This window comes from Delphinus delphis, chromosome 2 (assembly GCF_949987515.2).
Source record: "Delphinus delphis chromosome 2, mDelDel1.2, whole genome shotgun sequence".
In the NCBI taxonomy this organism is placed as follows: domain Eukaryota; kingdom Metazoa; phylum Chordata; class Mammalia; order Artiodactyla; family Delphinidae; genus Delphinus; species Delphinus delphis.
In genome coordinates, this window is record NC_082684.1 from 126,726,327 (window position 1) to 126,749,539 (window position 23,213).

A 23,213-nucleotide genomic window follows, 5' to 3' on the forward strand; every position below is an offset into this window, starting at 1 on the left:
GCAAAGAACAAACAGTCATCAGTCGTATGCAAGGCATGGTGGGAGAATCATAGGCCCTTCCCTGAAGAAGCTCACTCACAGTCTGTGCATCCCTCCAGGGGTGCCCTCTGCCTACCCACACCATACTCACCTGAGCTCCTCCTGAAAGCTTGCCATAGCCACCCCAGGCCGCCTGATTCCCCCTTCCTTTCTACTTTTTCACAATCCTGTGCTTCTGCACCGCACTGGGGTTCTCCTGGGTATGGATTCACATGTAAATATCATCTCCCCATCACAGTGTAAGCTAACAGAGCACAAGGGCAGCAGAGTGTGCTTTTGTTTCTCTGAGACCAGCACTGTCCGATAGAAATGTAAGCCACATACACAATTTTAAAATTTTCTAGGGGCACATACAAAGAGTTCAAAGAAACTGGTGAAATTAATTTTAATGTATTTTATATAACCAATATATCTAGAATATTATCATTCCAACGTGTAATCAATATAAAAATGATTTTATTCATACTAGGTCTTCAGTGTCCAGTGTGTATTTTGCATGGACAGAACATCTTAGTTTGGGCTAGCTACACTAGAGTACGTAGTTCATGCAGGGCACGTGGTGGTAGCTGCCTACTAAGTGACTGCATTGAGTTCTCCTTGTGAAGTGCTTCACACCTACTGTCCAACCCTCACAGCAACCATATGAAAGAGGAACTGTTATCCCATTTTCTAGATGAGAAAACTGAGATTTAAGAGGTTGCTTGTACCCAGCTGCTAAGTCACAAAGCTCAAATTTGAACCCAGGTCTCGGTCCAAATCCTGTCCTTAAAATAGAATATTTAAGCTGGAAGTTTCTTTAGAAAATGATCCAAATGTCAACGCCATAAATATCACGTGTGTTCTCAGCACCTAGCCCCAGTGTCAGGCTCATCCTAGGAGCTCAAAGACTTGAATGAGCGAATCTGGTCTCACTTTACAGATGTGGAAATTGAGAAATGCGGGGAGACTTGTCCAAATCAATCAAAATAGGGAAGTCAGGGGCTTCCCTGGTGGCGCAGTGGTTGAGAGTCCGCCTGCCGATGCAGGGGACACGGGTTCGTGCCCCGGTCCGGGAAGATCTCACATGCCGCGGAGCAGCTGGGCCCGTGAGCCATGGCCGCTGAGCGTGCGCGTCTGGAGCCTGTGCTCCGCAACGGGAGAGGCCACAACAGTGAGAGGCCCACGTACCGCAAAAAAAAAAAAGAGAGAGAAGTCAGGAGCTAGAACCCACATTGCTGGTTCCCACTGCACTGCTTTTGTTCTGTGTCCTTCTGTCATGCAGATGATCAACGCCAAAAAAGCAAGGGAATTTGATATCTGAAGCTTTCTTTGTATTTGCAGGGACAGATTTTAGCAGGCATTTTCTTCCCCATCTCCACAGCCTCGGAACTCGTCATAAATCTTTCTTGCAATTCCCTTCTCTCCTCTTAACTCCACCTACCCAGCAGCCCAAAGGATGGGCAGAGCAGTTGAGCCTGCTCTGTGACCAGGACTCCAGGTCTCCAAGTGAAGCCGCATAAACCGGCAAAGCTCACTGCACGTGGGCGCCACCCCCAGCTTTCATCTCCGGTCAAGCTCCATCGTGACAACTTGCGCTGTTTCCTTGGCTGGAGGGCAGCATGAATTTACAACAGGGTCACGCTAACTAGCCGCCAGCAGCTGCCTGCCGTGCCTGGATGCCTGCCCTGGAGCCTGGTTAGGGAGGCACCCTCAGGCTCACTTCAGGCCTAGCCAGTCAGCATCCTCCCAGGGAACTCCTAGCAGCCTCCTTCCTGATCAGGTCATAGTAAAGGTCACAAATTGTAGAAGCTTAGAACTGAAAGGGAATTTAAACATCATGCATCCTACTGCTCTTCAAACTGTAATGTCCTACAAGTGTCCCGGGAATCTTGTTAAGATGCAGATTTCTGATTCAGTAGGTCTGGAATGAGAATGAGAATCTGCATTTCTAACAAGCTCTCAGGGGATGTCAATGCTGCTACTGGTCTAGGGACCGCACTCAGAAAAGCTAGGATTTTGGTGAGAAAACTAAGGGGGGAGGGATTAATTAAACTCACAGTCAAGTCTCCTCTAAATTTTAACTATACTTACCAACTGTATTTGCTATCTGCAGAATTTGTTGGCACTTATCACAGACTACTTTGTATTAATATCCTTTTCTTCCAATTAGACTGTTAGAAGCAAGGATATATCTTATTCTTCTGTGTATCTCCCTTGAAGTCCCCTCTGAGAGGCCGCATGAGCTGTGAAAGCCCATGTACCTGGGCCTGTGCCTTGGAGGGTCTTGGTACCAGGTGTTCCTGGGATCAGAGGCACAGTGAGGTGGAGCCCAAGTTGGAACTAGAAAGACCTCAGCAGGTACCAGACCTGAAGGGCAAGGTGAGGATGGAAGTGGAAACTTGTAGTTTGGGAGTTAGCAGAGGTGCAGAGGCTTGGAGTCTTTCTGAACACAGTCCATGGATAGAGAGGGAAGGCTGCGGGCTCAGCTCATTATGTGGTGCCCAGGGCGTGGGGCAGAGGCAGTGTGGCTGCTTTGGAAGCAAGGACCCAGGCCCAGCACCGAGTTTTTCCAGGGGCTCTAACGTTTGTTGAATAAATGCACAAATGAAGATCAAAAAAGATGCAGCAGCAATAGTTCAACATATTAAAAGACTCCACATGCTTAGTGATGATTTACACACTTCCTGGCACACTTCAAAAGTGGCAATGGCAGGTTTTTCTATTTGACTTAAAAATTAGTTTTTCTTTTGACCCCAGTGAATCGAGGTCTGTTCAGGGCACACACAGGACCAAGCATAAGCCCATAGACCTGGGGGGCCGAATGGAGTTGCCCAATAAATGCTGGATGTCAAAGATGGCCCCAGTCTCTCTGTCTATGTGCTGTGGTACTTATTTTCATAAAGGTAAAAAACAATATGTAATGAAAAGATAAGCCACAAACTTGGAGGAAACATTTGTAAAACACACATCTAATAAAGGACTTGTGTCCATATTATACAAAGAACTCTTTTTTTTTTTTGTAAGTAAGATCCTTTGTATCATTTGTTTTTAATCTTTATTGGAGTATAATTGCTTTACAATGGTGTGTTAGTTTCTGCTTTATAACAAAGTGAATCAGTTATACATATACATATGTTCCCATATCTCTTCCCTCTTGCGTCTTCCCTCCCACCCTCCCTATCCCACCCCTCTAGGTGGTCACAAAGCACCGAACTGATCTCCCTGTGCTATGCGGCTGCTTCCCACTAGCTATCTACCTTATGTTTGGTAGTGTATATATGTCCATGCCTCTCTCTCGCTTTGTCACAGCTTACCCTTCCCCCTCCCAGTATCCTCAAGTCCATTGTCTAGTAGGTCTGTGTCTTTATTCCTGTCTTACGCCTAGGTTCTTCATGACATTTTTTTTTCCTTAAATGCCATATATATGTGTTAGCATACGGTATTTGTCTTTCTCTTTCTGACTTACTTCACTCTGTATGACAGACTCTAGGTCTATCTACCTCATTACAAATAGCTCAATTTCATTTCTTTTTATGGCTGAGTAATATTCCATTGTATATATGTGCCACATCTTCTTTATCCATTCATCCGATGATGGACACTTAGGTTCTTTCCATCTCCGGGCTGTTGTAAATAGAGCTGCAATGAACATTGTGGTACATGACTCTTTTTGAATTATGGTTTTCTCAGGGTATATACCCAGTAGCGAGATTGCTGGGTCGTATGGTAGTGCTATTTGTAGTTTTTTAAGGAACCTCCATACTGTTCTCCATAGTGGCTGTACCAATTCACATTCCCACCAGCAGTGCAAGACTGTTCCCTTTTCTCCACACCCTCTCCAGCATTTATTGTTTCTAGATTTTTTGATGATGGCCATTCTGACTGGTGTGAGGTGACATCTCATTGTAGTTTTGATTTGCATTTCTCTAATGATTAATGATGTTGAGCATCCTTTCATGTGTTTGTTGGCAGTCTGTATATCTTCTTTGGAGAAATGTCTATTTAGGTCTTCTGCCCATTTTTGGATTGGGTTGTTTGTTTTTTTGTTATTGAGCTGCATGAGCTGCTTATAAATTTTGGAGATTAACCCTTTGTCAGTTGCTTCATTTGCAAATATTTTCTCCCATTCTGAGGGCTGTCTTTTGGTCTTATTTATGGTTTCCTTTGCTGTGCAAAAGCTTTGCAGTTTCATTAGGTCCCATTTGTTTATTTTTGTCTTTATTTCCATTTCTCTAGGAGGTGGGTCAAAAAGGATCTTGCTGTGATTCATGTCATAGAGTGTTCTGCCTATGTTTTCCTCTAAGAGTTTTATACTGTCTGGCCTTACATTTAGGTCTTTAATCCATTTTGAGCTTATTTTTGTGTATGGTGTTAGAGAGTGATCTAATCTCATACTTTTACGTGTACCTGTCCAGTTTTCCCAGCACCACTTATTGAAGAGGCTGTCCTTTCTCCACTGTACATTCCTGCCTTCTTTATCAAAGATAAGGTGACCATATGTACGTGGGTTTATCTCTGGGCTTTCTATCCTGTTGCATTGATCTTTCTGTTTTTGTGCCAGTACCATACTGTCTTGATTACTGTAGCTTTGTATTATAGTCTGAAGTCAGGGAGCCTGATTCCTCCAGCTCCATTTTTCGTTCTCAAGGTTGCTTTGGTTATTCGGGGTCTTTTGTGTTTCCATACAAATTGTGAAATTTTTTGTTCTAGTTCTGTGAAAAATGCCATTGGTAGTTTGATAGGGATTGCATTGAATCTGTAGATTGCTTTGGGTAGTAGAGTCATTTTCACAATGTTGATTCTTCCAATCCAAGAACATGGTATATCTCTCTCTCTATTTGTATTATCTTTAATTTCTTTCATCAGTGTCTACAAAGAACTCTTTAAACCTAGTAATAAGAAAATAAACAACCCAGTTGAAAAGTGGACAAAATATCCCAACATCAGATACCTCACCAAAGCAGCTATGCTGATGTCAAATAAGGAGATGAAAAGTTGCTCCACATTATATGTCATGAAGGAATGGCAAATTAAAACGAGATACCACTACACACCTCTTAGAATGGTTAAAATCCCAAAACACTGACAACACCAAACACCGGTGAGGCTATAGAGCAAAAAGAACTCTCATTCATTGCTGCAGGGAATGCAGCTTGGTGAAGCCACTTTGAAAGACAGTTGGGTAGTTTCTTACAAAAATAAACGTACTCTTAACCACATGATCCAGCAAGCACACTCCTAAGTATATGTACCCAAAGGAGCTGAAAACTGTGTTCACACAAAAACCTGCACACGAATGTTTATGGCAATGTTATTCATTATTGCCAAAAATTGGAAGAAACTAAGATGTCCTTCGATAGGTGAATGGATAAACAAACTGAGGTGTACCCAGACAATGGAACTTAATCAGCAATAGAAACACATGAGCTATGAAGCCACAAAAAGACATGGAGGAAGCTTAAATGCATTTTACTAAGTGATATGGTTACACTGAAAAGGTTACATACTGTATGATTCCACCTATATGACTTTCTGGAAAAGGCAAAACTATAGACACAGTAAAAAGAGCAGTTGTTGTTGGATATTGGTGGGGGGGATTTTTCGGGCAGTGGATCTGTTCTGTATGGTACTGTCATGGTGGACACATGATATTTTGAATCTGTCAAAACCCAGAGAGTGTCCAACACAAAGACTGAACCCTAACAATAAAGTATCAATACTGGTTCATCAATTGCAACAGATATACCGTTGGAAGCTATGGGGTGGGGGTGGGGAGATGGTCACATGGGAATGCTCTGTACTTTCAATTTTTCTGTAAACTTTAAAACTGCTCTAAAAAATAAAGTCTATTAAATTTTTTAAAATGTGCTACTGAATTCCAAGGGAGATCAGTTGCTGGGTAATGGCTCATCCATGTTTCTCCTTAGGTGCAAAGATGATCTTGCACATTCACTGCTGACAGCCCCTCCAAAAGCTGCCTGCCTCAAAGCATTGACTTGGTTTGAGAATTGTCCTCGAGTTTTATGGGTTACTGAGGAATACTTTTTGAATGCAGAAAGCATACTCATGGGGGCCATCTAAGGGCCCTGAATTATTTTTCTGCCTTTAGAAAAGCTGCTGAACTAAATCTGGCACATAGAAATGTGCCTGAGGGATTTATCTTTTATTTTTAAAGGTTTAATTTAATTTTTATTTTATATTGGGGTATAGATGATTTACAGTGTTGTTTTAGTTTCAGGTATACAGCAAAGTGATTCAGTTATACATATATCCATTCTTTTTCAGATTCTTTTCCCGTATAGCTTATCACACAATACTGAGTAGAGTTCCTTGTGCTATACAGTAGGACCTTGTTATTTATCTATTTTATGTATGTTCGTGTGTATGTGTTAATCCCAACCTCCTAGTTTATCCTTGCCACCCTCTTTCCTCTTTGGTAACCTTAAGTTTGTTTTCAAAGTCTGTAAGTCTCTTTCTATTTTGTAAATAAGTTCATTTGTATCATCTTTTTAGATTCCACATATAAGTGACATCATATGATATTTGTCTTTGTCTGACTTATTTCACTTAGTATGATGATCTCCATCCATGTTACTACAAATGGCATGATGTCATTCTTTTCTGCGGCTGAGTAATATTCCATTGTATATATGTACCACATTTTCTTTATCCGTTCCTCTGTTGATGGACATTTAGGTTGCTTCCACGTCTTGACTATTGTTAATAGTGCTGCAATGAACATTGGGGTGCATGTATCTTTTCGGATTATGGTTTTCTCCGGATATATGCCCAGGAGTGGGATTGCTGGATCATATGGTAGTTCTATTTTTAGTTTTTTAAGGAACCTCCATACTGTTCTCCGTAGTGGCTGTATCAATTTACATTCCCACCAACAGTGTAGGATGGTTCCCTTTTCTCCACATCCTCTTGGCATTTATTGTTTGTAGACTTCGATGATGGCCATTCTGACCAGTGTGAGGTGGTATCTCACTGTAGTTTTGATTTGCATTTCTCTAACAATTAGCAATGTTGAGCATCTTTTCAAGTGCTTTGAGATTTTTTTTTTAATTTGCTAATGTGAACCCTGACCTTAGTGAGCTTGTAGTCTAGAGTAGATGGTACAGGAGCCTAAACCACTATAACACAAGATAGAAAAGTGATTCATGCACTGAGTGAGGTACCATTAAAGTGGTTGGGAGAGAGATGCCCTTCCCCCACACTGTCTTCAGGTGGAAGCAGTGACACTGGGTTATAGAAGATTGGATGGGAGAGCAGGTATTATGGTTGGGGCCTGTGGAATAGGGGAATCCATGTTCCATGCAGAGAGAATTCCATAAGCAGAGGCAGGGAGGTGGATAATGTGTGTGCATGTGTCCATGTCCTGGGAAAAGTGGTGTCTGCACAAGGTGGCTGGACCATAGCGCATGAAGAGGATGAAGAATGGCTTCAAAGGTTATGGCCAGTTGGTGGCAGCCTCTGAATCACAGGCCAAGGAATTGAGACCATGTTCAGTAAGCAGCGGGGACCAAGCAAACCCCAGCTGTGCTTCAGAAGAGTCATGTGGTAGCAGCATATAAGATGTGTCAGAGAAAAGAAGCCTGGAGGTAAGGATACTTGTCAGAAGACCACTTTGAGGAAGTATCAAGAACCCAGGAAGTTGGAAGCTGTCTCTTCAGCCTCTGAATTCCCGTATCCCTTTACCTGTATCTCTTGTATACACTTATCAATCTTTACTTTATGTATCTTTTTTAGTTTAAAAGTAGATTTAGTTCATTATTAAGGAAAATTAGACAACATAGAAACATATAAAGTAAACAGTTCCCTGTAGTCCCACCACCCAGAGATAACTACTGTTAACATTATGGCTCTATCCTTTCAGATCACATTATATAAATCACACTATACTGACTTTTTTTTTTTTTACAAATATGAGCATAGTTTTAAAGCCTACTTTTTTTTTTTTAAGTTAGAAGTTATTTTTTATTTTATTTTATTTTTTTGCGGTACACAGGCCTCCCACTGCTGTAGCCTCTCCCGCTGCGGAGCACAGGCTCCGGATGCGCAGGCTCAGCGGCTATGGCTCACGGGCCCAGCCGCTCCGCGGCACGTGGGATCCTCCCGGACCGGGGCACGAACCCGTGTCCCCTGCATCGGCAGGCGGACTCCCAACCACTGCGCCACCAGGGAACCCCTTAAAGCCTACTTTTTAAAATTACCTTACAGTGAACATCTTTCCTTGTCAATCAGTATTTCTAGATTTCTGTTGTTGTTTTGGTTGGTTTTCGGTTTTGCTTTCCCAGTTTTTAAAATTGTGGTAGAATACGCATAACATGAAATATACCATTATTGACAATACATTCACAGTGTTGTGCAACCATTACTGTTATTTAGTTCCAGAACATTTTCATAACCCCGAAAGGAAGCCCTGGATCCATTAAGCATTCATTCCCTATTCCTCTCTCCTCAGCCCCTGGCAACCACTTATCTGCTGTCTGTCTCCAGAGATTTATCTGTTCTGGAAATTTCATGTAAATGGACTCGTACAATATGTGGCCTTTTGTATCTGGCTTCTTTTACCTATCACAGTGTTTTCAAGGTTCATTATATCTAGATTATCTTTTTTTTTTTTTTAAACAAAAGGCGCTCATGAACAAAAAGCACTGAGAAACAAGACCTCTCCTCAAGATTTCCACTTCCCTACCTCCCTACCTGTTAATAATTTTGGATACAGCATCTGGACCTTTTAGATGAACATATCAAGCGATACGTCCTTCCAACATATTCTGCTGTCTCTCTCTTCCCATCACCTGACATGAATGTGGGAAGATGCTTTAGCTTTTCTAGCCACTTTCAGGATTTAGGACAGGCTGATTTTCAGGTGTTAAACTATCCCATGTAAATCAAAACTTCCATCCAGTCCACACAGCCTGACCTGCGGATCAGCCCTTCTGCTCCTTCCCCACAATTCACTCAGCCTAATCCTGGGATGCTTTTGTAAGTTCCTTAGAAACCCACCTCCTGTGTTCTGCCCACTCTAACCCCTCTGGGGGCAGTAGGGGAGTTGCATGCACCATTCCACTGGATACTTGCCTAACTTCGGAGGGCTACCTTCAGTTCCTCCTTTTGACACTGTCCCCCTGGAACCCCTCTGGCCTTCTTGGGTGGAGTCCTGTCAAGATGTCCCCTGGAATCTGTAACTGTAGAGGGCACTTGCCATATTTGTGATCATCTTGCATCCTTTTAGTGGCCTTTCTAGATCTGGGGAAATTCCCATGTTGAGTCCACCCCCCCATGCAAGGTGGTAGCCTCCCTTGCAGCCAGGATACAGCTGTGTGTTCTGTCTCTGCCAATCAGATGGATCTGGGACCTAGGATTTGGAAGCTGAGAAGGAGAGGATGTTGGTGTGGTGCAGTGGCATCAGCGATGCTTTTGCTGGAGCAGCGCCAGGGTCCGGTCACTGTTCCTGACCATAGAGGTTTTTTTTGTTTTTTTTTTTTTGTTTTTTTGACCATAGAGTTTTGATGCCTGGCTCTCTGACCCACCTGGCATTCAGCATCCTTTAAAAATGCATACTCTGCTTAAACTATTGAGTTTAATTTTTACTAAGATCCTTGACTGATGCCACATCCTTGCTTAGCCTGGTGGTTAAGGGCAGGTTGCTCCCACCAATGCTCTCTGTCCCCACCTGGCCACCTCCCATGCCCCAGCCAGCCTGGGAGTCTGGCATATGTTTCTCTTGCCTTCTCTCCTGCAGGCTGTCAGGAGTAGTAGTTACTGGACCAGCTTCACCATCTGTTAGTATGTTCCAAATATATAGTCTGACATCTCTCTTTAGAAAATGTGAGTACTTACCATTTTGTCCTCAACTTTTGGGCATCTGCAAAACTCTGAGACAACAGGAAAAGTCCTATTGCACACCCTGTCACACACATATTTTCTCTATATATTATGTAAGTGGGATCATCATCTACTTGTCATTTTGTAACCTTTTTACTTAATGTTATATTGCAGACAACTTTCCATGTTAATGAGAATAGTACACCTTCATCCATTTTTTAAAAATGTATCAGCCACATTGGTGAAAGAATGATTTATAAACAATAAAAAGCACCCATTTTAAATGCACACTTGGAACCATCACCACAATAAAGATTTAGAATATTGCCTTTATTCCCAAAAGTTCCCTCATGTCCCTTTGCAGTCAGTACTTCCCAATCTTCAGCTCCAGGCAACCATTCAACTTCATCCTTTTCAATAGCTGTATGACAGTCCCATAATATAGAAGTTCCTTAATGTATTTAACCAACCTCCTATTGATAGACATTTACATTGCTTTCAATTTATTGTTTCATGGATTCCTTATCAACACATATTTGTGGAGCACCTACTATGTGCTAGGCATGGTGCTATTATAACAATTCAACGAACTTCTATATGTGTATATGTGTGTATGCATTTATTATTCCCCTAAAGTGTATCACCTAACAGTTGAGTGACTGGGCCAAAAAGTGTGCACGTTAATTTTGATAAATATTGTTAAATTACCCATCGGCAAATTTGCAACAATTTACACTTCTATCAACAATGTGCATGAATGGCCATTTTCCCACACCATCCTCAATACTAGGGATTATAAATCTTTCCCAGTCCATTAGAGAAAAAAAATGGTTTGAATTTATGTGTCTTTGCTTACTGAGGAGGTGGGCCAACTTAGCGTCTGTGAATTTTATTCTGGAAATCACGGCCCCAGAAGCCAGACTCCCTTGACCTCACCCCTCAGACTCCCTTGACCTCACCCCTCAGAGTGAGGCTGTGGCCGGGCTCTCTCCACTGAACTGGAAGGACATCCTGTCCTGTTGGAAGTGGGACAAAGGTCACCCTTTGGTTCCTGACAGCTCCCTACCTCCCGCCCCCCTTTTCTTTAAATTAATTAATTAATTAATTTTTGGCTGCATTGGGTCTTCGTTGTTGGGTCTTCGTTGCTGCGCATGGGCTTTCTCTAGTTGCAGCGAGTGGGGGCTACTCTTCGTTGCGGCGTGTGGGCTTCTCATTGTGATGTCTTCTCTTGTTGCAGAGCTCGGGCTCTAGGCACGTGGGCTTCAGTAGTTGCGGCACGCGGGCTCAGTAGTTGTGGCTCGCGGGCTCTAGAGCACAGCCTCAATAGTTGTGGCGTACGGGCTTAGTTGCTCTGCGGCATGTGGGATCTTCTCAGACCAGGGCTTGAACCCGTGCATTGTAAAGCGGATTCTTTACCACTGGACCACCCTGGAAGTCCCCCTACCTCCCCTTGAACAGCCACGTTGGAGAAAGCCCCTCAAGGATGGGGTTGGTCCTAGTCTCTCCCGTGATTGGACCTGCCCCTGCAGGTACACCTGAGGAGGTCCATGTCATTTAGACTTCTAAGCTGGCAGAGAGTGTGGGTGGAAATATAGCAGGCTTAAATTAGATATAGTTCCTGACCAACTAGATAAAAATCATTATCAAAGGAGAATTTTAGCAAGAGTCACTCTCTTTTTAACAAGTAAGTATATCAATATATAGGTTAGTACCCCAAAAATTACTGGAAACTGTTAGAAAGTGGCACCAGAATTTCCTGTAGTCGCCCCCTCCACTGTGGTGCTCTCCTGTCCTCATTCCCAGGAAAGTCAGATCTGCTTCCATAGAGCACAGCTTGTAACTCCTGGGGGTGGGCAGGAGATGGGCACGGGTGGGAACCCAGGACCTGGTTATGTGGTTGGTTTAGCTGGGAGAGGTTAGGGTTTATGGCACAAGGAAGGAAACAGGATCCTCGGGCCTTGACTGTTGCTGAAACAGCTCAGAAATACTGTGACAGGGTAGTTCCTAAGTCAACTATGTCTTTTCTTGTGGTGTAAGGATATCTATTGCTATTTTTGGTTTCATCCTGTCCTCCATTTTCGCGCCAGTGCCCATGGAGAAGAGGGTATAATTAAGCAAGTATTTGGACTTATTTGGTCCACAGCCACCCTCAACAGCTTGCAAATGATTAAGACGCTCCCTCAAAAGGGAGCATTCATACTTTGCTGTGGAGTGTGAATTGCTATAGCCCTTTGCAAAGCAGTCTTGTTTTAACTCTTAAAATTTAAGATACATACTCTTTGGCCCAGTAGTCTCACTCCTGGGAATCTATCCCATACAAATAAAAATACCAGTACATAATGAAATGTATACAAGGATATTTATTGTAGCATTTTTCACAGTGGCCAAAAAAAAAACCATCTAAAACTGCCTGTCAACAGGAACATCGTTAACTAAATTATGGAGCATTCATAGCATGGAATATTATGTAGCATAAAAGAAAGAATGAGTTCGAGTTTTACTGCCTGACTTGGGAGACGGGGATTTCTATAGTTTCCGCTGTTGAGTGTGAAAAGCAAAGAGCAGTTAAGTTTGAATAATGTATTTTTTTAATAAAACAAACAATGAGATGTTTATTTGTGCATAATTGTGTAAGCACAAAGAAAAGTAAGGAAAAATATACACAAGCTTAACACTGGTGTGTGTTTGTGTATATGTGTATTAAGGGAGGGGAAGCAGGCAAAAAAGAAAACATAGGTGCCACTAAAGTCATGAATTTTATGATAAGCACATTATATAAAATTATATATTGTACCTGTGTATATATATGAATTAAGAAGTTAGAAAAAATGTAAATCTTTACCAATTGATCAGAAAGGATGTCCATTATATATTGCTAAGTGATAAAAGCAAATTGCAAAGTTGGTTTTGTTTTGTTAAACACAAACCCACAAAAATTAGCCTATATATGTGAGTACATGCTTGCATAATTCTGAGCAAGGGTTTCCACACCTGGGTATTAACATAAGACCTCAAGGGAGAAGTGGAGGGTTAAAATGGAGGCTGGAGAGAGGTTTATCTTTTTTAAAATATACATCTTTGTATTATTTTATGTGTTGCAGTGAACATTTATCTATAATGTGTCAGTGATCTATTGCCACAAAAATACCACGTAACAAACCACCCCCAAAACTTGGTGGGCTTAAAGAAACAAACCTTTCCTAACAGATGGCTGAAGGAAGAGGAGGATTGTTCCTGCCAGTGTGAGCAGTCATTAGCTACCTAATATTTATAAGGAAGTTTAGAGCTTTCAAAACACTCCTTTGTAATGCTTCATTCTTCTCACCTCTTTGAATTTTAATTTCTATCTATGCATCTGTCTTTATCACTAGCCCACTAGTTTCTTGAGTACATCTCTTTTATCTTGATAACTCCAATGTTTGGTATACTTCCTAGAACACAACAGGTGCTAATAAATGACTAAAGAATGATTTTTTTAAAAAACCAAAGTTTTATTCACCTCCTGGGTCTGTGAGCCTGCGAGTTAGGCTGGGCACAGCTGTGTGACTCTTCTGGTCTTGATCCAACTCACATGCCTGGGGGTGGGGGGGAGGGGAGGTGGGCAGCTGGCTGTTGGCTGTCCTTGGCTGGGGTGACCAGGCATGCAGGCTGTCATGGAAATGTGTACGTGAGAGGGCAGTCCCAACCACATGAATGCTTTTCATGTTTGCTGATACGGTTGTCAGGGTTCTACAGAGAAACAGAAGCAATAGGATAAATATATATGTGTATTGTCTGTGTGTGTGTATGTGTGTGTGTGTGTGTGTGTGTGTGAATAAAGAGATTTATTACAAGGAACTGGCTCACAGGATTATGGAAGCTGAGAAGTCCAGACCCAGTAAAGCCCATAGTGTAAATTCGAGCCTGAGTCTGAAAACAAGAGGCTGGTGCCCCAGCTCAAAGTCAGTGAGGCGGAGAGAGAATTCTTTCTCACTCAGCCTTTTGTTCTCTGTAGGCCATTGACAGATTGGATGAGGCCCACCCATACTGGGGAGGGCAACCAACTTTACTCAGTCTTCCAATTCAAATTTTAATCTCATCCAAAACACCCTTGCAGACACACCCAGAAATACTATTTAACCAAATATCCCTTTATGCGTGTCAAGTTTCCAACCTACGTGGACAAAGCAAGTCATATGGCCAAGCCCAGTGACAGGTGAAGGGGCAGTGGAAAGTTATGTGACTTGTCTCTGTCCATTTGGGCTGCTGTAACAGAATACCTTAGGCTGGGGGGCTTCAACAACACACATTTATTTCTCAGAATTCTGGAGGCTGGGAAGTCCAAGGTCAAGGTGCTGGCAGATCTGGTGTCTAGTGAGGACTCTTCTGGTTTGCAGTCAGTGGTATTCTGGTTGTATTCTCACATGGCTAAGAAGTCATCTCTCTTGTGTTTCTTATAAGGTACTAATCCCATTTGTGAGGGCTCGTTCCCCATGAGCTAATTACCTTCCAAAGGCCTTACCTCCTAATATCATCACGTTGGGGCTTAGGATTTCAACATATGAGTTTTGAGGGACACGTTCAGTCTGTAACAATGACAAATACAGGAAGGGTGAGAATGGGGTCATTTTTGCATCATACCACATGTAGTCCAAAAAGTGTTGAAGAAAGAGGACTTCGTCCCTCCATTTACCAAAGCAGAGTCACTTGCCTGGTGCCATGTAGAATTCAATTGCCAAGTTAATTATGTCTGGGTTCTTAACATGTTTAGTCAACATCACGTACAGGTGAAGATTGCTTCAGAGGTTTGCAAAGTGCGGCGTTTATGCTTAAGATCTTAAATCTTACGCTTAAGATTTGCTTGACTGGGACGGAAAAGGCGAAACGTAGGGGTAACAGGGCAGCCACTTGCAGCCCTAGCTCATTGTTGGTGCTTCCCCATATCATAGCTATTTGAGTTCCCCAGGAGCTCTGCAGAATTCTGGAGGGAAAATGACATCAGGCTGGGGTTGAGGAATGCCTGCTGGGGGGGGCATCCTTTTCTGCCCAGGCCAGCCAGGGGTGAGGAGCCAGTAGGTCCTTTGTCCCAGCAGGGACAACTTAGGGGAGTGTTTGTTAGGAAAAAGAATATCGAGAGGAAGGGAAGGATTAGAATAACGGTCCTCTTTGTTTTCTTCTCGGAATACCTGAGTAATTTCAGATCTAGTTTTGTGTGATCTCGTTTTGTGTTTCCCTGCTTTATGAGACTGGTAATAGTTGAGAGGCTGTGTAAGTGAAGAGGCGCAAACAATAGAAAGTAAGAGGGGTCCACGGGAGACTGTGCTGCATCTAGAAAAGAGAGCCACTGTGCACTCCCTGCCCACTTGCTTAGCCACTAAGGATTGTGCAGTGGACTGGAGATCAGAGTGGGAGAATGCTCGGAGACATGATTGATTTTCTTCATTTTCACTTCTTGTTAACAGAGCAAGGTGTGAATGGGTCAGGGTAGCAACAAGGATGACTTCATGTTGTTATAGACCAACCTTTCTCTTCTAGCATAAGAATCACCCTTCTCCGCCTGAGGGTGTGGAACATCATGTCTGTGAAAGGTGCCTGAGTGGCTTCTCCCTAGGAGCAGATTCTACAGCGAGCTTTAGGATGTCAAAACTGAACCCCACACACATGCAATGCTCTCTAACTAAAAGAGCCCCAAGGTTTGGTAAGAACACATCTTTCACATCTCCTGCCGACCAGTTACCAACACTTGGCCAGTCTTGTTTGGAGACCCAGGAAACTTATTCAGTGGAGTGTCCAAACCTGGTCTGGCAGACAATTGGTTATACACAAAATAGCTCCTTCCTGTCCTTGCTTGTTAAGAGAACTGAGATTTGTTTATGGAAACAATATGCACAGCTCCAAAGGATGAATCATGATTGGTCTAGGCTCTCATATCACTCCTTACTCCCTTGGCCAGCTGTGCGTTGTCCTCGGTTCCTTTGCAGCCGTGTGACCCCACTCTGCGCAAGAGACATCAGATGTTGACTAGAGGACTTGGAGAGATAATGCTGACTGAATAAAAGATCAAAGCTTCGTGAGGAGAAAGCCTTTGATTCTTTTTTTTTTTTTTTACATCTTAATTGGAGTAAACCTCTGATTCTTTTCTTGTTTGGGAGCTAGTGTGAGGATGTGCAAGCTGGAGCTGCAGCAACCATTCTGCAACCACAAGGCAACAAGTGTGAATAATGCATCACACAGGGGATGGGGGAATGGAAAGATGCAAAGAGCTTGGGTCCTTGGTGTTACCTTTGAGCCACTGCCTCCAGGTTTCTTGCTATGTAAGATAATTAAAAGTCTTCACTGCCTAAGTCACTGTTAGCCAGATATTCTGTTACTGGCAAATAAAAAGTATTCCTAACTGATATATCTGGTCATCTTCAGCCTGGCCAGGGTAGGTTTTGCTGACAATTCCACCACACTAGCTTTGTAACCAGTTAACTTCATCTGCAAAATATGTTGGGAAAAAAATACCTTCTTTATTACCTCAAGCAAACTTTCTGAATCACAAGATCAGAGCGTGGTCTGTGGATCAGCAAATCATTATCCCCTGGGGTTTCTTCAAAACGTAGACTCTCAAGCTTCCACCCCAGACACACTAAATTAGAAATTTCGTGGGTAGGGCTATCAATCTGTGTCTTCATAAACCTTCCAGGTGATTCAGTTGCAATGGAAAGTGTAAGACCACTGATACTGAGGGTCAACTGGAGTGGTTGCATGTCAGAAACACCAGGGGAACTTTAAAAAGATTCTGAAACTCTACCTGCAGAGTTCTGATTCAGCATTTCTGTAGTGTAACCTCTGAGTTTATATTTCCCGGAAGGCCCCCAGGTGATTCACAGTGAAACCAGGTTTGGTAACCAATGGAATGCATATGAAAGCAGGTCACCTATGCCAAGGGGCTGTCACTCTAGTAAGAGATGAGGAATAGACCTGGTCACCCCGGGGACAGGTGAGCTGAATTATGGATTTTCTCACCTGGTAGGTAAGGGAACTGACTGCTTGATCTTAGACGTCTTTTTCAGCTCTAAGGTTCCTAGGATGCCCACTTGAACTTTGCAGATCTGGCTGGAACAAGCAAAGATGGTCTTGGCAAATTACGTAGACAGACTCATGAGCAACAAGTGGAAAGGACTGGAATTTTACTAGAGTTTAAACAGCAGCCTTGCTCCCCACCACTGCCAGACCCAGTAAATCCAAAACAGGTTTTCTCTTCTGCTTTTACTGGGTTTATGAGACACAGCAGGTTTGCACTTCAGATGTTCATTTATAGAGTGCTAGACTACACCTGCTTCACGCTAGGCTTGTGCTCTGGGCGTTCTTTCCTTCGGAAAATATTATTTTTGAAGAACATCATCTTAAGGCATCTTGCCTTCTAAAGTGTGTTACTTGTTAAGGATCAAAACTTCCGAAGCAGCCTACTTACTGTCCATCCAAATATGATTTTAACCCTCACTCCTGCCTCATCTCTGCCTTGTACAGGAGATGCCAATCATTTCTTCCCCACTCCCACATCTCCTTCCAGGAAACTGCAGTCCCCGTTTCCAGCGAGCCTGTTCCCCCGCTCAACCCCTGCTGAGTGAGTGTTTAAATCCGTGACACTGTGGAAAATAAACGACACCTCATCGATTGACTTCGGAAGATTATTTTGAAAACCAATAAATAAAGGGGGAAAAGTTAAGCATTTATCCTTCCTTTTCTATATGAACTGTACCTTAGGCTAATCAAATAGTTGATGAGGGGGAGTTTTTCTTCATAGAAGCTGATAAATGAAGGAAAGGTGAAATCATAGCATGATCCTTTTGCAAGGCCTAATGAATTAATGGATCTAGGAGGCAACCCTCAATGAGACTGAAGAGTCATATTAACCAACCATAATGTGTGGACCTCGTTTGGCTCCTGATTCAACAAACCTTTAAAAATTACAGGAAAAACAAGGAAGTGTGAACAATTCCTGGATATTTGATAATATTAAGAAAATATTGTTGATTTAGTAGTGATGACAGTTTTGTGGTTACATCTTTTAAAAGGAATCCTTATCCTTATTCTTAGAGCTACGTATTGAAACATTTACAGATGAATGAAATGACGTCGGAGATTTCTTTCAAAATAATCATGAGAGGTGGGGAAAGGGCAGGATACAGAGAAGCCTGTCCCTGAGCTGTTAACTGTTGAAGTGGGTGATGACTAACTAGAATTTCACTGTACAGTTCCCTACCAGTCTCTATATTTGAAATTTTCCTTCCTAAAAAGTCAAATTAAAATTAAATCACTTTCATTTCTATTTTTTATATATATTTTATATTAGCCATAATATATTAGTATAGGAGTTGATGTTTATTTTTTTATAAATATAGATTTATCAAGTTTTACTTGTTCTTCACTGCTAAGGGTACCCCAAAATTTTGGAGTTTTTTATTTTTCACACTTGCCTGCCCAGCTGGACTGGAAGGTCCATGGAAGCAGAGACCTTCCTAGTATATTCTCCACAGAGCTAATACCTTGTGGAGCTTGTAAAGTGCCCGCCCTGGGAATACAGCTCGTTAAAACACCATTCCAGAAGGGAGTGTTGCTCACCTGGTCTCCTATTTGTGGACACCTCCATCCCGACTTCATTGTTAGTGGAGGATGGACAGTCCACACGACCATTCCTACCACTGGGAGGAGTTGGTTAGCTTGAGGCTTTGTAGAGAGAACAGAAATCATTGAAACTGACTAAATCTGTGTTATGGAATGGAGAACGTTATAAATTTACTAGGCAGTTAATACTACAAATACTACAGGAGAGTTCTGGCTTTTACATGTAGACCCTCTTTATGAAAGTATAAGGTAAAGTGAAACCACTGGCAAGGTGTGGCTACAAAATGTCTGTCCAAATTCTCTTTGCTGTTGTCCCTGCCTCTTGGTTCCATGTTGTTGTTGTTATTGTTTTTGCCCCAGAAACATCTGGTGTGAAAACGGTGGTCCCCTGTATTAAAGCCCTTATGATTTTAGAAAGCTCTCCATCTCTCTTATTTCCGGTTGCTCGAAGTTCAGACTTTCCCAGAATTTCCTCAGTTTCCTTTAACTTGAGCTCTCACTTTTCTTTTTCTTTTTAAATAAATTTATTTATTTATTTATATTTTTGGCTGCTTTGGGTCTTCATTGCTGCACGCGGGCTTTCTCTAGTTGTGGCGAGCAGGGGCTACTCTTCACTGCGGTGCGCAGGCTTCTCACTGCGGTGGCTTCTCTTGTTGCAGAGCACGGGTTCTAGAGCACAGGCTCAGCAGTTGTGGCACACAGGCTTAGTTGCTGCACGGCATGTGGGATCTTCCAGGACCAGGGCTCAAACCCGTGTCCCCTGCATTGGCAGGCGGATTCTTAACCACTGCGCCACCAGGGAAGCCTCTCACTTTTCTTAATTACACAGAAGTTAGAGACACTTCTCCACTTTGTAAATTTACCATCACTGCTTACTCCAGGAGCACCTTTTACTTCTGCGTGATGTAACAATTCTATCCCTTTGTCTCTCCTGAGCTTCAGGATTCGGAGAGGGTATTCATCCTGGGTTGATGTCTTGTAGGAAAAGCAGTTTGCAATTAGAATATAACTTACAAAAGGACCGCCCCTTGGAGTAACCTCCCTTGTAACTTGTTCAAAATCACCCAGAACATGGGTCTGTCTCCTTGTCTTTGTACATTCTGCCTGATTGTTACTGTCTCCCAGAAGACTTCTAGGTGGTACCACAGCATCCACTTATAGAAAAGTATACTCTATTTACCTAGTCTGGATTTTAAGAGGAAATCTTACACTCGGCCATCCAAATGCTTTCAACAGACCGTGCAATTTAAATTTATAAAACAGTAACTATGTCGATAAAAGCCAACACTACATGCCAGGCACTATTCTAGGTGTTCTAGACGCATTAACTCATTTAGTTAGTTCTATTATTATTCCCATTTTATAGGTGGACAAACTGAGGACAGAGGGCTAGTGAGTGGGAGCCAGCCTCTGACTATTTTTGGGACAGCAGTCTTGAAGCAGATCTTATTTCCCTTCCCAGGGATTGAACCTAGCGGCTAGTCCACGAGGGGCTAGAGGCTAGAAGCAAAGTTCCCTGGTTCTTACCTCCTTTGAAAGCAAAAATGTTTCAAGGAGGCAAAAACTGCAAAACAGATACAAAGTTTATTATAAGAGGCACAGCACAACGGTATGGGAGAGCACAGAGAGAAACAGTTTATTTATTTTTTTGTTTTGTTTTGTTTTGCGGTACGCGGGCCTCTCACTGTTGTGGCCTCTCCCGTTGCGGAGCACAGGCTCTGGACGCGCAGGCTCAGCGGCCATGGCTCACGGGCCCAGCCGGTCCGCGGCATGTGGGATCCTCCCGGACCGGGGCACGAACCCATGTCCCCTGCATCGGCAGGCGGACTCTCAACCACTGCGCCTCCAGGGAAGCCCAGAAACAGTTTATTTATCGAAGTCAGAAGAAGGCAGAAATACACACCCAGAGAGGAGTGCAGGCGTCCTGAATGAGGAGGCAGTAAAGGGATTGAAATCACTTATATAGGGCAGTCCTTCTGGTCTTTGTTTACATTTGGCCAAGCATCTTGTTTCTTTTCTCACACCTGACTGGCCCTGGGACCCTCCCCAACTTTTTGCACAACTTTTTGCTAGGATGGATCCCACCGCAGAGGCCTGTGGGGGTATGTCCACACTTATTATGGGGTGGTGCCCCCTCCCTTTTTGACCCCCAAGGAGCCTTTCTGCACATGTGCAGACAGGGACGTTTTCCTTGACCTCCGGAGCGGTCATCTTATCTCTTTACTTCAGCACAGCTCAGCTTCTGCCACTAGCTTTGTCCTTGGAGCGTCCGGGTGAGAACAAAGCTTCCATTTTACTCCACTTGACAGACACCAACTGTCCAGCCCAGGGGCCCATCTATCTCCTCACTCATGACCACGGGCAGGCTGGCTCTAGGGTGTGCTGCCTGTCTCCTGGAGAGACCCAATTGGGAAGAAGAGAGGAACGCCTGGAAGAGTGGAGAGACAGAACTACCAGAGGAGAGGGAAATCTCGGGAGAAAGAAATTTCTGGGAAAATGAGATATTTTAAAAAAATTAATTAATTTATTTTTATTTATTTATTATTTTTGGCTGTGTTGGGTCTTCATAGCTGCGCGCAGCTTTCTCTAGTTGCCGCGAGCGGGGGCTACTCTTCATTGCAGTACATGGGCTTCTCATTGCGGTGGCTTCTCTCGTTGCGGTGGCTTCTCTCGTTGCGGAGCACAGGCTCTACAGCACGCGGGCTTCGGTAGATGCAGCACGTGGGCTCAGTAGTTGTGGCTCATGGGTTTCGTTGCTCCGTGGCATGTGGGATCTTCCCGGACCAGGGCTCGAACCCGTGTCCCCTGCATTGGCAGGTGGATTCTTAACCACTGCGCCACCAGGGAAGCCTGGAAACGAGATTTTTGAGACAAACCTGATTTTTGAGATTCCTAAAGCTGAAATATAAAGTTACCCTGGTTTTTCCTTGTCTATTTAGTAGAAAGAGCTGTGGTCCAACCTGGCTCTCTGCCATCTCTGTGTGACACAGGAAAGTCACTTTATCGCTCTGAGCCTGTTTCTTCATCTCTAAAAAAGAGTGAAATTATGCCTATTGCTATCCGCCATAGGTAATGGTAGGAATCTGTTCACTATTACTTTGAAGGAAAGTCTATATGGAAGAATGTTCTAAGGGCTTCCATTTTTAGATGAGCTTAGGAGGACTTTGGTTTTGACATCTGAGTGTAATCAATTCCTACTATTCAATTATTTGTTTTCAGGGCACCACATTTGTATGCCTTATAGAACCCACGCTTGGACATGCTGACATCAGGCTTCAAGACAGCTGAGCCCCACTAGACACCCAAAAAACCCATGGCTCTGGTTGCATCTTTCAACATGACCAGTCCGCAGTAAGTAGCATTGGGATCGGCCCTCTGTGGATACTGAGTTGGCACATCAGGATTGGGGGTACAGCCAATAGCTCCTTCCCCAGCCCTGTAGAGATGGAGGGGCTCCAGGTGGTTTTGTCCTTGAGCCTGACATTAAAATAATGTGTTAACATCTACTTTTTCTCAGAGTTACCTTATTCCTGTCATCTCATTTTTTAGTTCAAATAGGCAGAGGAATTCTGCAATCCAAAACTGGGATTGTAATCCCATTGCTAATCCAGTGGGATTGCTAATATCAGATTGGCCGAAACAAGTCTCATGACTGAACACAGCATCAAGGGTGGGGAAATATACTCTTCCCTTTGATGGGAAGCTCCAAAGTCACGTGGCAAAGTGAGGGGTGCAGAGCAGAGCCACTGATACGTGTTGTCCACCATACTGTTCTTCATATTCAAGACCAGGGAATAGTCCCAGTACTCAGGCTATAACTGTGAGACTTTCACTCCCCCTAAAGGAGGCCTTGTCTCCTCCCACTGAGATGATCCATGGCCAGAGATGGTGCTGGGCCACCATGGCCATTGGCAAGAGGGGAACAGAGGGCAGGAAGGCAGGAGTAGCTTATTCCATGCTTCTCAGAGCCACATCCTGTTAGTTTCAGAAACTCACCCCAGCCCTCCATGAATATCTCATTGATCAGAAAGCTCTACGTGTTCAGTTTGGCAGTCCACAGTTTCCAAAAGAACAAATTTGACCCAGCATCTACTTTTTGGGAAACATCTGGAAGAGCCAGGATTCCCCCCAGGAACACCCACACTTTTATTTCAATTGTTGAGAAACACAGAAGCTTCACATCCTGTGACTGTTCTGTCTGACGATCTTGAGTCATTTTGTAAATGGCACACCGTGATGAATACTATTATCTGTGCTTGACAGGTAGCAAAGAGCTAAGGTTTAAATAAAGCCTACAAAAGAGAAGTGGGGCATTGGAAATTACTTGGTGAATTCAGGTAGTTTAGGCAGCCAATCTGTGGTGTTCAAGGAAAAATCCCACTTTTTTCTCAATTATCTGGGATGATTCAAGCAAAAGAGAAGTAGGCAAATTCAGTTCCAAACTTTCTGGATAACTGCCACTGTGTATTATTGGTTAGCTTTCAATGGTGGTTGGAAAAATTTACAATGTAGTACTGTCCAGCCAAGTGTAGGAACTTATCACTCCAGAGCCCCTCCCACCTGCTCCATATTTCTCACATCCATGTCAGATCACAGAGAAAGAATAGAGCCTCTATTCCACCTCCTCATGCTTCAGTTGGAGAAACTGAGGCCCCAGAGGAGGTCCGCAGAAGTCAGCATTGGAATCGGCACCAGAGCCCCTGAACAGTTTATCGCAGACTGGGCTGCATTACAACTGGCCTCTCAGTGTTCCCTCAAATGTTTAA

At 43.3% G+C, this 23,213-nt stretch overlaps 1 protein-coding gene across 1 annotated transcript in view; it reads left to right on the forward strand.

Moving 5' to 3' along the window:
- TMEM266 (transmembrane protein 266) overlaps positions 1–23,213 on the forward strand; it is a 144,952-nt gene that overhangs the window by 33,671 nt on the left and 88,068 nt on the right. The window contains exon 2 of the mRNA XM_060005550.1: positions 21,667–21,798. Coding sequence (XP_059861533.1) covers positions 21,761–21,798 — 38 coding nt within the window. The 5' untranslated portion in view covers positions 21,667–21,760. The remainder of the gene's footprint in view (positions 1–21,666; positions 21,799–23,213) is intronic.